We start from the raw sequence: 12,968 nt of genomic DNA on the forward strand, positions 1-12,968 counted from the left end.
CATTTTTGTGCACACAAGCCTACAAATACATTTAACTTAAACAAAAATTTTGTTTGTTTTGGTACCGGGGATTGAACTTGGGTCCTTGCGCTTGCAAGGCAGGCCACCGAACTGCTGAGCTAAATCCCCAGCCCTTAAACAAAAATTTTATGAAAGATTTTCATTCTTATCACCTGTAGTTTACTTCAATGTTGTTAATTCTATTTTGCTAGTTTTAAAAAATGCCGATCATGACCCCCTAAACTGCTGATTTTAACACTGACATGGGAAGACGCTGCTGCTGGAGTGTAGAATGATGCATAAGCTGGGTGTGACTTTGAGTTTCTCTGTGAGTCCCTTAGTCTCAGGTCTTTCTGAGCAACCTGAAATGCCACCTCTGAATTTTTGTTTTGTCAAACTAGCACATCAAAGGATGGCTTGGGAAGGAATCCGCTGGTCCTCAAATCCCCCTCTGAGATCACTCCCTCTGCTCAGCTTTTCAGGAAAAAATACTTGGCACCCACTGCTATGCCCAGAGAGGCCTGCAAGGCCCACCTGTCTGTCCAACTCTTGGACTTCTCCTTTTCTGCCTAACTTCTGGTTTCTGTGCCTAAGAAGACTGTAGTTCTTTTTACCCTATAGGAAGACTAAGGAACAATGATGATGAGGGCTGATTTTTGTGGACCACTTTTGCACTCATTCAATCTTCATAACAGTGCTACTGTGTGTACTATTATCCCAGTGCCATGAATTAAAAAAAAAAAACCCAGAGATTTAGGTGTCTGAATTTATTTGCTCAAGGCTATGTGAGTACTAGGGATGAGGCTAGATTTGGACCCAAGTCTGCATGACTTCCTTGTCCTATGAGTGGAGAGACTGGGGGAACCAGCACGTTCACACAGCCGCAGCTTTGGGTCTTCTTATGCCCACATTGGTTTCTGTGCCTCATTTCATTAGGATTCTTGAGGTCTTATCTTCCAAACATTTTCTTAAAGGAGGGTCATAGCATTTATTGGCGCTTTCCAAAATTCTCAGTTCTTCATTTTTTTTGGGGGGGGGTACTGGTGATTGAACTTGGGTCCTTGCACTTGCAAGCAGGACACCGAACCACTGAGCTAAATCCCCAGCCCCAGTTCTTCATTTTTTTGAAAAATCTAGGTCCATGATGCTCAGCCATTTTTATTTTCCCATACTCTTTGCTCAGAAGGCCATCTATAAGCAGAAACTACATGCAGGTTCAGCCTGATTTCCTTAACTGTGACTTCATAAAGCCCACAAACACAAGAAACAGTGTTAAAGCTCTGGCTTCCATAGAACATACAGTGCCAATAGTACACAGAGGAACTGTTAGGATTAAAGAGATGCACATTTATGCAAAAGTGTTACTGAATCCACAATAAAGTTTTCTGCTGTCCTATAGGGCTAGAGACAGAGACAAAGGAGAAATTACTGACAGTATTTTAGATTGTGATGGGAATTAGGCTGGGCTACCTCTGCATGGTCAGGCTGATGTAGCAGTAAGTCAGGACAGGATGGTTGTGTCAGAAATGCCACCGAGGGGATTCAGATTGGCACTGTGTGTGTGTGTGTGTGTGTGTGTTTTGGTAATGGGGGACTGAACTTGGGTTCTTGTGCTTGCAAGGCAGACGGCAGAACCACTGAGCTAAATCCCTGGCCCTGTGTGCACGCATGCGTGCGTGCGTGCATGTGTGTGTGTGTGTGTGTGTGTGTGTGTGTGTGTGTGTGTGTGTGTTTTGGTAATGGGGGACTGAACTTGGGTTCTTGTGCTTGCAAGGCAGACGGCAGAACCACTGAGCTAAATCCCTGGCCCTGTGTGCACGCATGCGTGCGTGCGTGCATGTGTGTGTGTGTGTGTGTGTGTGTGTGTGTGTGTTTGAAGGCAGGGTTTTGTGACATATTCCAGCCTGGCCTTGAACTCACTATGTAGCCTAGGCCGACCTCAAACCCATGTTGATCTTTCTGCCTCAGGCTCCCAAGTGCTAGGATTACAGGCATGCGTCACCATGCTTGTACATTTTTGTACATCTTTAAGAAAATTACTGCTAAATTTTTAAAGATCTGTCCCCTGCATTGTGGAAGACAAAGAGCTTCTGCTTTTGAAAGTGAGGTGGATGACAGAGTTATTGTGAAGCGAGAACACTAATGGTCTTCCTTTGACTAACAGTTCTGAGCCTTTTATCCAGAACTGAATTTAAGCAAAAATGATAGCAATTATTCTCCTGGGGCCTTTTTGAGAACTAGATCAGACGTTCTATAATTCTTAAAGTGACAGGATTATAACTAGATGAGACTCTCAATTCTAAAAATTCTGTGGATTTCATAAAATTGCTAAAGGAGTTAACTTTTGCCATAAAGATGTACATTCCTATGAATTCTTTTTCAGAAAAGGAATATTTTGGGGGAGGGAGGCATACCTCACAATCAGCATTACTATTAGATTAGTAGAATAGTTTTATTTGAGGCCATAATTCATGAAATAAATAATTTGAAAATATTTCGTTTTGGAAACATTTCAGTGATTTCTTTGCTTTTTTTCTTTTTTGGTACTGGTGATTGAACTTGGGACATTGTATTTGCAAGGTGAGTGTCGGAACCACCACTGAGCTAAATCCCTGGCACTATTTTAGTGATTTCTATGATAGGAATAAAACATAAATTTACATGGCACCATGCCTTCCTGGCAAGGGCAAAATCCTGAGTTCGATCCTGGGTACCACACACACACACACACACACACACACACACACACACACACACAAATCAAGATGACAAAGTCTTTTGATGGGGAAAACAACATCCTTTGTCTACAAAGTGCATCTGAAGAGCCCAAAGGGGACTTTTTAGTGAGAGATGCCTATGTTCCAGGGTGCACCCCGATGCCAGCCTCCTGAATGGAGCACCTCGTGTGGGGTGCCCTCAGCTTGGAGCCCATTCTTGCTGTTACATCCACGAAGATGTACCAGAAGTCCGTGTGGGAGGGGTCAGCATCCTGGCAATAGCATGTTTTCAGGTTTTGTGCAAATACTGGAGAATCTACTTCCCCCAACAATTATGGTCTAGCGATGTCACTGCTTCTCTGTATCTGGAAATTAGGATTTTAATTAAGTTAGACCCAGAATCACCCACTAATGTTAACTGAGAATAAATCTCTCTCACCCTGCCCCACCAGGAAGTAGAAGATCCTATAATAGTGTCCTCATCTCTGTCTTTATTAAGCCTGAAGGGCTCAGCTTTTGTCCTTTGGGTTAGGGGAGCACACTTGCATTAGACCTTAGGGGTTTTCTAGCAGTGAAAGCAGTGGTTTGGGGAGCTTCCTGTAGAGACTTGTAGTGGAAACTCACAGGCTAAGCGGGAAAGCCAAAAAAAAAAAAAAAAAAAAAAAAACCAACAACAACAAAAAAACAGTAGTATTGGTGACCTGTTTAGACTTTGAAGCCAATTTAATTGTTTGTAATGATTATTTATCTTAGTTGCTAAGATAAATAAAAATACAGTTCTTAAGTTGAATACAAAAAGGTTACTCAAGGGAGAACCCTTTTGGCAGCACTTGTTGATTTCTTTTGTGGAGTTTAGGGTCCATCAGAAATGATGGTCATGACCTGGTTAGCAGTGCTAACAGATACACTTTTTAAAAAATGTGAGTTGTAGGCTGCCATTGGTGTTGAAGAAGGAATTTTATGGAGCAGTTCATCATCTGGCTACCAGATGTTCTGGAGTATATGCTTTAAAAAAAAAGATTATCCCTTTTATGGATTTCCTTTTTACAGAGTGTAGGGACTTAGAGAGCCCACAATTAAGGAAACCAGACTGAAGTTGCATTTTCATATTCTTTGGGAAAGTGTATCTTAGTGGATTTCTCTCTGTTCAAGCAATTAATGTTCCATGTCATATGATTTTATATATCTTATTGCCTCAACCCATATTTACTGTTACAATCACCCATATTTACTGAAATCCTGCTGTGAGCCAAGCACTGTGCTAAGAATCGTGGACAATATTATAACAGGTGAGATCTGAATTCTGATTTTGCAAAAGGTTATAAACGTTTCTTTTGATGACATGAAAAGGCAACGTGGAAGGCCGTGATAGAAAAGATAAGGTATAAGCACACGCAGTGTTTTTTAGGCCAAGGTCCATTCTCTACCAAAAGCAACAAATGACACATAGGAAGGGGGAACTGAGACGGAGGGATGAAGAGGAAGGGGAAGGCAGGGGAAGTGAGGGTACATGTACTCCAACTCCCCGCAGTGAATGTAGTTATTATACACTGCAAGCATGGACTAATAAACATAAGAAAAAGCCCAAAGCAAAGAATGAATGCATAGCTGGAGAATCATCTGTTTACTTGGCTTCATCGGGGCTCACTGTAGAATCAGTTCTGCCCCCACCCCCAGGTTTTCCTCTCCCTGGAAGCTTCCTGCTATAGTTTTTCCAAGGTCCCTGCCTACGTGTCATGTCACATTAGCAAGCAGCAGGCCGCAGCAGTCTTGGCTACGATAGAAAATCCTGTGTGTTTCCTTGGAGGAAAAAAATATCTCCCGTTTGTTTCCAGTTATTGTCAGTTATTTGTTCATCATCTCAAGGTCCATCCCTACTGGATGGTAATTGTGGGACAAATTGTCGGTTATTGTGAGGGTGAGTTTGTTTTTTGGATTTTAAATTAAGGTAACTTACAAAGATATGTGCACTCTCTGGGGGTGGGGATATAGTGAGAAAAATGGGGGCAAGGGAAAATAAGGATTGAAAAGAATAAATAAAACATCAATGAACTCATAACTTCTTCTCCTTCTCCACTCCTTGCTCCTTTTCCTTCTTTTGTTTTGTTTTTGTTTTTGTTCTTTTTGAGACATTCTTGCTACAAAGCCCAGGCTGGCCTCTAACTGGCAGGCCTCCTGTTTCAGCTACCTGAGTGCCTGGACTACAGCATGTGCCACCTTACTTGACTCAAATTTTAGGTTCTTCAGTAAGATACTTCCAGTCCTTGAAATTCTTTTCCACCTGCTGTTCCCCTTCCCTTAGCCACTGTGTTTCCCATAAAACCGAAGTGGCCAGGAAAGAGTGCAAAAAGATTCTTTTATATCTTTACCAGCATTGTCAGTGGACCTGGACCTGCCTTACATACACATAGGAAGCTTTTTACATGTACTATGGTTCAGAGTTGCTTGTTGATTCTCATAGTGAATAAGGACTACAAACGTCCCCTATCCATTCTTTGGTTATGGGATGCCTCTTCATTATCCTTAGCTGGTGGTAATATCTTCTGTTAGTGTTCATTACATAGGAAGCATTTGCTGGACTTTGGGACACTTGCTGTGAATTTGGGACAAAGAGATCCACAATTTGCAATTATTAGCTTTGAGGAGCTTACACTAGACATGTGTAGAACTCTGATTTCTCAAGCATGCTTGCTTGCATGCCTCCTAGAAATATTAAAAGGAGATTTTAATACTACTGTCACTTGACTTCTGGATATGTCCATGATGCATTGTTCAGTAAGTAAAGTAAGAGGGAGAATAACATGTAAAGTAAGGTTCTTCATAAAAACATATATTTCTTTGCTTAATATGTGTGTTTATATATTAGTATAGGCTTATACAAATGAGAAGATATGTTGTATATCTACATCCAGTTATTAGTATTGGTTGATGTTTAACAGTTAGCTGGGATTGATTAGTGGGAAGAAATTAGGGGAGAGGCAAATCTTACTTTTCCTTTAAATAGGAAAATGGCTATTAATTATAATAGCAATTAATAACAATATTACCCCTATTAATACGTATAATAAGCGTGCACTACAGCTTCAATTTGAAAGACCTTATGTACAATTTTAAATACATAGTTAATAAATAAAAGCTATTTATATATGAAATTTTGGTTTTTGTTTTATTCAGCACATCATGCAGCGAATTCAGAGACTTCAGGCTGAGTGGGTCTTGGAAGTAGATACTTTCTTGAGCAAGACGCCCTATGGGTACCGGTCTTTTTCAAATATCATCGGCACTCTTAACCCCACTGCCAAACGACACTTGGTCCTCGCCTGCCACTATGACTCCAAATATTTTCCCCACTGGGACAACCGGATGTTTGTGGGAGCCACTGATTCAGCTGTGCCGTGTGCAATGATGTTGGAACTTGCTCGTGCCTTAGACAAGCGACTCCTTTCCTTGCAGGTATCTACTTTCCTTTTGTGGATTCCTAGAATAAAATGCATAAGCAGCAACTCGGAGTGAATTCTGAAATCCTTGGGGTAATGAGAATGCCATTTGGAAAGGGAGACCTTTGGATACATTTTTATGATTTGTTATAAAATGATATGAATTTGAACGAATATTAATTGGAAGCTTGCATGATTTAAAATGTCAACCGTGAGCTATACACCTAATACATGAGAGCATTCATTAACTGGGACCTAAATTTCTCAGCCTTGGATATGTATTACATGAAATGTGACATGTCTTGGCAAATAATGAAAAAGAAGGAAGGTTGGTATAGGTCTAAGTAGGAGAATTATGTTTTAGGATGAGCTATGTTTATTTCTTTCGCATTTATATAGCCATGGAGCCTCAGGATCTTTGTGAGAGCTGGCTCTTGAGATGGGGGGAGGGAGCTGCAAGAAAGTGGTTCTAAAGAGAGAGTGGGTAATTCAGACACATCAAGATGAAAAGCATGAAGCAGAAATGCATTATTGTCATTATCTGTGAATCTCGGCTCAATTTTATGTAGCATAGCAGAGCTTTTGTTATGCTTTCAGCTCAAAATACTTCTGGGACTCTCAGATGTTATTTCAGTCTCTGTGTTTTAAGGGTATATTGGAAAAAAGTGCTAAACTAGATGAAGACATTTTGTTCTGATATCACTCATAACCAAGTAAACACAACAAAGCAAAAACAGAAACTTTGTTCACAGGCAACAAATGCCTTTTTTTCCCACAGAGCTTTAGGAAGGGTCCAACTTTTGATACAATGAGGTAAAGCAGTAAAAGGTTTATCTTGTAATAAAAGAAATAGAGATATTTGGTTCTATTTTTGCTGGACATACTGAACTTGAAGAAGGCAAGAATTGTTTATATGCTCCCAGTATACTTTTCACTGTTTTTTCATTTTGTTTTGTTTTCTGAATCTCTCATAATGCCTTTGTCCCATCTATACACTGCTTTTAACATGCATCTTTCCCCAGCAATTGGGAGAGGCCATTTGAAAGTTGATATAAAGCATAATTTTTCATATTTGCATTTCTAGTATAAGGATATGCAGTGAAATGAAGTATAATTTAAAGGTATGGTTTTGTGTAGTGAGTGTGTTTTCTCTTGGTAAACTATTTTAACTTTCCCCATATAGTTTATTCCTGCTTTTGGTGATCAGAAATAGAAAGGACTGAATGAATTGTTTGGTGGCGAATCCCCATTAAAAAATTTGAGTCAACATATACATTCCCTTACCTACCTTTTCTTCTAGCGGTAAAGGATGATGCGGACAAAGTTTTATTTTATTTTATTTTGGTACCAGGGATCGAACTCGGGTCCTTGTGATTGTAAGGCAGGTATCAGAATCACTGAGCTAAATCCCCGGCTCGACAAATTTTTAAAAATGTCTCTTTTTTAATGCAGACTTGGAGAGTATCAGATTTATTCTTCTAGATGTACTTTAATTAATTTTTGAATTAAGGATTAATTTTAAATTCTTCAGCTATTGTGGATTGGGAAGGTGGTGGTGGGTGGAAAGTGACCTGGGAGAGGGCTGGAGAATAGACTAGATTATTGTTCCAACTCTTTGCAGCCCTTCCTCTCTCTGGTGATATGATAGAACTGTAATCACACGCTCACTTCTTTGCCTTGTAACTTTGCTGAGTTCTCACATGGTAGCCAGTTGCACTTCCTCGCCTTTGACCTTGGATTTGCTTATGGGACTTGGTCAATGGAACATAAGCGGAGGTGACAGGAGGCTGGAAATGAGCTTGCCGTCTGTATCTTTGCCATCAGCTAGAGAAGGGTATGCTGTAGCTGGCCTACCGGTTCCAATGGGAGGATAAGCGACGTGAAGCAGAGCCAAACTTGCTGACTGCTGCTCGAAGCAGAGCTGCTCCAGAGGAACCTAGCTATACTGGTTGCTCCCCAGGTGACCCACAGAGGTTATGCATCCTATTAACATGTATAAGTATTGTTTTAAGCCACTAAGTTTGGAGTATTAGCTAACTTATTCAGTCTTGGATCAAGAAAAACTGAAGGTAATTCATTAGCTATATGAACTCTGATAGCTTGGCATTTATAACATTACCATGAAGACCTTCACAAATCAAGTCATGCAGATTCCTCTAACTATAAGGTGCAAGCCTGAGCTCCTAGAAATTGAAGACCATGGTTATTTTCCTGTCAATCCTGAAAAGAAGCAAAAAAAAGCAGGTTGCATCGTGGAACTCAGCATTAGTGTTCATAGAAGTCTCCTCCTGTCTAAATGAGTTGATGCTAAGAGAAAATAACAAAAGTAAATAATTGCACTGATTATTGGAGTCACCCAGCTTTGAAAATTCAATGAGGCACCCTAACCTTCAAGCCTGCAGAAGATGTAAACTGCTGTCTTTTGCCTCCACTCTGGGTTTGGGCAGAATACCTCTTATCCCAAGCTGTACCATTTCTTTTTTTTTTTTTTTTTGTGGTTATGCTGTTTGATTTGGAGCTAGAACTTTGTAAACACTAAGGGCTACGTGAACAACTGGAAGCTTAGAATGTCTCCACTGAAGTATGCACCTTGTAGCTTTTCCCAGTAAGAAAAAATCTACTTAGCTGCTTAATGCTTATCAAACCTGGAGTGCGTGTATATTTCCCAGACACTGTACATACTTTGCTTAAAGCTATCAAGAGTTATGAAGACTTAAAAGTAAAATAAGATGTCTTTTTCTATGGTCTAAGTGAGGAGCAATATTAAGATAATTGAAATGCTTAGCATACAAAAATAATGTTAAGTTTTCAGAGGATAAAGACCTTTTTCTCCATTATTATCGAGATCACCCTAAAACAATTGGAAAAACTGTATTTTTGGTAGAAAGTAGGACACGCATGTTAGCAGGTACCACTATGGGAAGACAGAGGTGGATGGAGACAGAGCAAATGACATAGAGTGGAATGGAGTCATATTCCCTGATGAAGTGGGATGGGAACTGGAAGAAGACAGCGTATCTCCTGATAAAATCCTGGAAAGGCTCAGGGATTAGAGGTGTGATATAACAGGAAGGCAGAGGTGAGCCTGGGAGCTGGCACAAAGAGCATTAAGCAGTCTGTGTAAGGAACACTTACATTGATTCCTACTCCTCACCAGTTAGGCAGGAAAGAACCCCACTGGTACCTCTGCAGAAGATAAGATAATATTTTCTTAGAGAATTTGAACCGATGAGGTTCTGAACTTGAGGATACCAGATATAAGAAGGGCAGCAACAAGATACCTCAGGGAAGTCAAGGAGATGAAGTCAAAGTCTACACGTGGAATAGTCAGATCTTTAGTCTCTCCCCCATTTCCAGCACCAGAAGGCCAGCAGCCAGCTTATACCCATTAGATAGGAATCCAGCTTCTTTCTCCAGAGGATGTGGACCACCTCACAGGAAAGGTTACAGACAGGGACATTTGGGGATTCTCCATGAGAATGCAAGATTGCCCTTTGGTGAAGCCAAGAAGTTTGTATTTCCAACATGTTTTTGCACGTTATTCTTTAACATGAATGAGCAGAAAAGTTGGCCAGACATATGAGAACAATATCTCTCATGAAAGAAAGAAGCAAAATAAATAATACAGATTGAAAAATGAAGCTGGATGAAATAGAATATTACAAGGAGCGGAAGATAACTTGATACTTTAAAAATATCCTTGGAGAGATAAGACTAAAAGATGTTTCTATGAAACAAAAATGGAATGTTCAATTACAGAACAATCACAGGATACAAAAAGGCTCTGGGGAATTAAAAATTAAAAATAATTTTTAAAAAATCAGTAAAATAGTTGGATCCTAAAGTAGAAGAAATATTCTAAAGTAGAAGAAAGAGGAACAGTAATAAGAAAAGAGATGGTGATTATTTCTGGAGGATCATTTCAGGAATTCTAATAGGCCATATAAAAAGTATTCAGCATGGGAATAGCATCAGGCTTCTCAAAAGAAACCTTGGGATCTAGAAAACACTGAAATTGTGCCTTAAATATTTCACACTTGATCTTAGCCAAAAGGCCAAGAAGTGATGTGCCTTAAATATTTTAAGTAAAAATAATTTGCAACACAGAATCTGCATACCCAGCCAAAGAAAATATGAAATAGAATGAAAATATTTTCTAATGTAAAGCTTGGATAGTTCTCATCCCCATAGATGCTATTTCAGTTTAGAAGTTGCTCAAAGATATGCTTCAGCAAAATCAAGGAAGAGGAAAGTCATGGGTTCTGGTCACTGGGAATCCCACACAGGCAGAGGGAATCCATAGGGTGATGGTGAAGGGAGACCTGAGACAGCAGAAGGGGAGCAGGCCTTGTGAGCAGCTGGCCTTCGATGGAGCAAGCAGAGGGAGAGGACCTCTGGAGGGGGATTTCCGTACAAAACAAAAGCCCCTAGACACATGAAAGACACAGGAGCTACAGTATCTGAAAAGTTTGATCACAAGATTGTGAGATATTTTAAACCCAAAGAAAGTGAAGCACAGAGCCACGCCTTCTCCCGCCCCAGACGCCATCGCTCCAGTGCCAGGAAGGTAGCCGCGTGGGGGCCCCTGAACCCCATAACTCCCCTCACACACCCCTCCGCTCGCTCTCAGACCTCTTGACTGTGCCAGTCTTTGGACCCACTCTGAAGAGGCAGAGGTGGTTATCAAGGGTATTTTTCTGAGTTCCCAACTTTGAACATCTTTAAAGAAAGGGCGTGGGAAACCTGTAGTAGAACCGTGTGGAGTTCAACCATTCAGAAGGTTGGGAAACTCAATCTGGGCCTTCCAGCCTGAGGTCAGTCTGCATCATGGGGTTCAGCCATCAGCTAACTGAGATCAGGGGTCTTGCATCCTCACTCTGTCTGAGCCATTACATGGTAAATATACTACATTGAAATTTTATTCACTGCAGACATGTTCTGGACTGCTTCTTGATTTCAATTTAATTCAAATGATTTAAGGGTGATAGATTAGTGACTACCACAGGTGGTCAGTTTCCAAGTTGTGCTTGATCTTAATGTGTTGCTGATTGTATCAGATGGGGTAAAGCATTGCGGTTGATTTGATGAGGTGTTTTCTCTGATGTTATGAAGATGAGAATGTCTGTGGGTCATTAGAGAAACAGAAGCTAGGGCGCAACTATATCAGGAAGAGTTGGGTGATAACCCAGAGATTAAACCAAGGACAGTCCGACAACAAAAATAAAAATGAGAAAACACTTAAGCAAGACACAAAGACAGACCTCTAGATCACCAATGGCAAACAGTAGGGCAAATGAGGATGAAAAGGCTGATAGTGAACCACCAGGACACCCTGAACTCAAAGCACAGGAAATAACAAAACAGATCAATCAGGCTCTAGAAAAATTCAAAACAAATAATTTCCCACATAACCATAGAGATAGTGAGCAAAATGGAAGTCATGATTCGAGACTCTAGAGCAGAAACTGACAAAAAATAGATGACCTCAGGACCATGATAGAAGCCATGAAGGCCCAGCATAAGAAAGAAATGGAAAAAATAAACGCCCAACATAGGAAAGAAATGCAATCCATAAAACAGATTCAAACAGATATCCAGGAGATTAAACACTCCATTGAAAGTGTATGCAACAGAATAAAAGAATGCGAAGATAGGCTCTCAGATATAGAAGATAAGATTGCAGTCAGTGACCATGAAAAGAGAGGTCTCTTAAAAACAGTAAGAGATCATGAGAAATCAATCCAACAACTCCTAGATGATACAAGGAAGAATAACATAAGACTGATAGGAATCCATAAAGTAGCAGGAGAAAATACAAATGACTTAAAAAAGCTGTTCACAGAATTAATGACAGAAAACTTCCCAAACAGAGGGGAAGAATTTGACATTCAGATAACTGAGGCATATAGGACCCCAACTAGCTACAATCAAAAAAAATCTACACCTAGACATATAATAATCAAGATCCCAGAAATCCAACAGAAGAACAAAATACTATAAGCAGTAGAAGAAAATAAACAAATCACATGCAAAGGAAAGCCCATTGGAATCACAGCAGACTTTTCAACACAAACCCTTGGGGCAAGGAAAGCCTTTAATGAGATATTTCAAGTACTAAAAGAGAACAACCTCCAACCTAGGCTGATGTATCCTGCAAAACTCTCTTTCAAAATGGATGGGGAAATAAGACACTTCCACGACAAAGAACACCTGAGAAACTACATGAATACCAAACCAGCACTACAAGGAATTCTAAACAAGATCCTAGAAAAAGACAGTGAAGACAACAACACCATGAGGCCCAACAGAGCAAATCAAAAAGGCAAGGCAAGAAACTAAAAGGAGAAGATGAAAAAGTAAAAAGAGTCAACAAAAGGCCAATAACATGTCAACAATAAGTCGGTGCATATCAGTTATAATCATCAATGTCAATGGCCTCAACTCACCAATCAAGAGAAACAGACTGGCAAAATGGAATAAGAAGCAAAATCCAACAATATGTTGTATACAAGAAACACACCTAGTGCAAAAAGAAGCCCATAGACTGAAAGTGAAAAGATAGAAAACAATTCTCCATGTGACAGGAGCCCAGAAAAAAACAGGGGTAGCAATCTTATTTGCAGACAAAGTAAATTTCAAACCAAAAATGAATCTAGTATTATTGATGTAGAATGGTACTGCATCATACCTCTGTGAATGTAAAATATCTTGTACCTGCTTTATGATACATAGTAGTGACCATGCTTTATCAGAGCTATAGTTAATGATGTTACTCTGGAATGTTCTCTTTCCAGATGATGATTAAGATGCTAAT

At 40.0% G+C, this 12,968-nt stretch overlaps 1 protein-coding gene across 1 annotated transcript in view; it reads left to right on the forward strand.

The window, feature by feature from the left end:
• Qpct (glutaminyl-peptide cyclotransferase) overlaps positions 1 to 12,968 on the forward strand; it is a 29,431-nt gene that overhangs the window by 4,553 nt on the left and 11,910 nt on the right. The window contains exon 3 of the mRNA XM_010611430.3: positions 5,892 to 6,170. Coding sequence (XP_010609732.1) covers positions 5,892 to 6,170 — 279 coding nt within the window. The remainder of the gene's footprint in view (positions 1 to 5,891; positions 6,171 to 12,968) is intronic.

This window comes from Fukomys damarensis, unplaced genomic scaffold, assembly GCF_012274545.1.
Source record: "Fukomys damarensis isolate Sample0158 unplaced genomic scaffold, DMR_v1.0_HiC HiC_scaffold_2, whole genome shotgun sequence".
Lineage (NCBI taxonomy): Eukaryota > Metazoa > Chordata > Mammalia > Rodentia > Bathyergidae > Fukomys > Fukomys damarensis.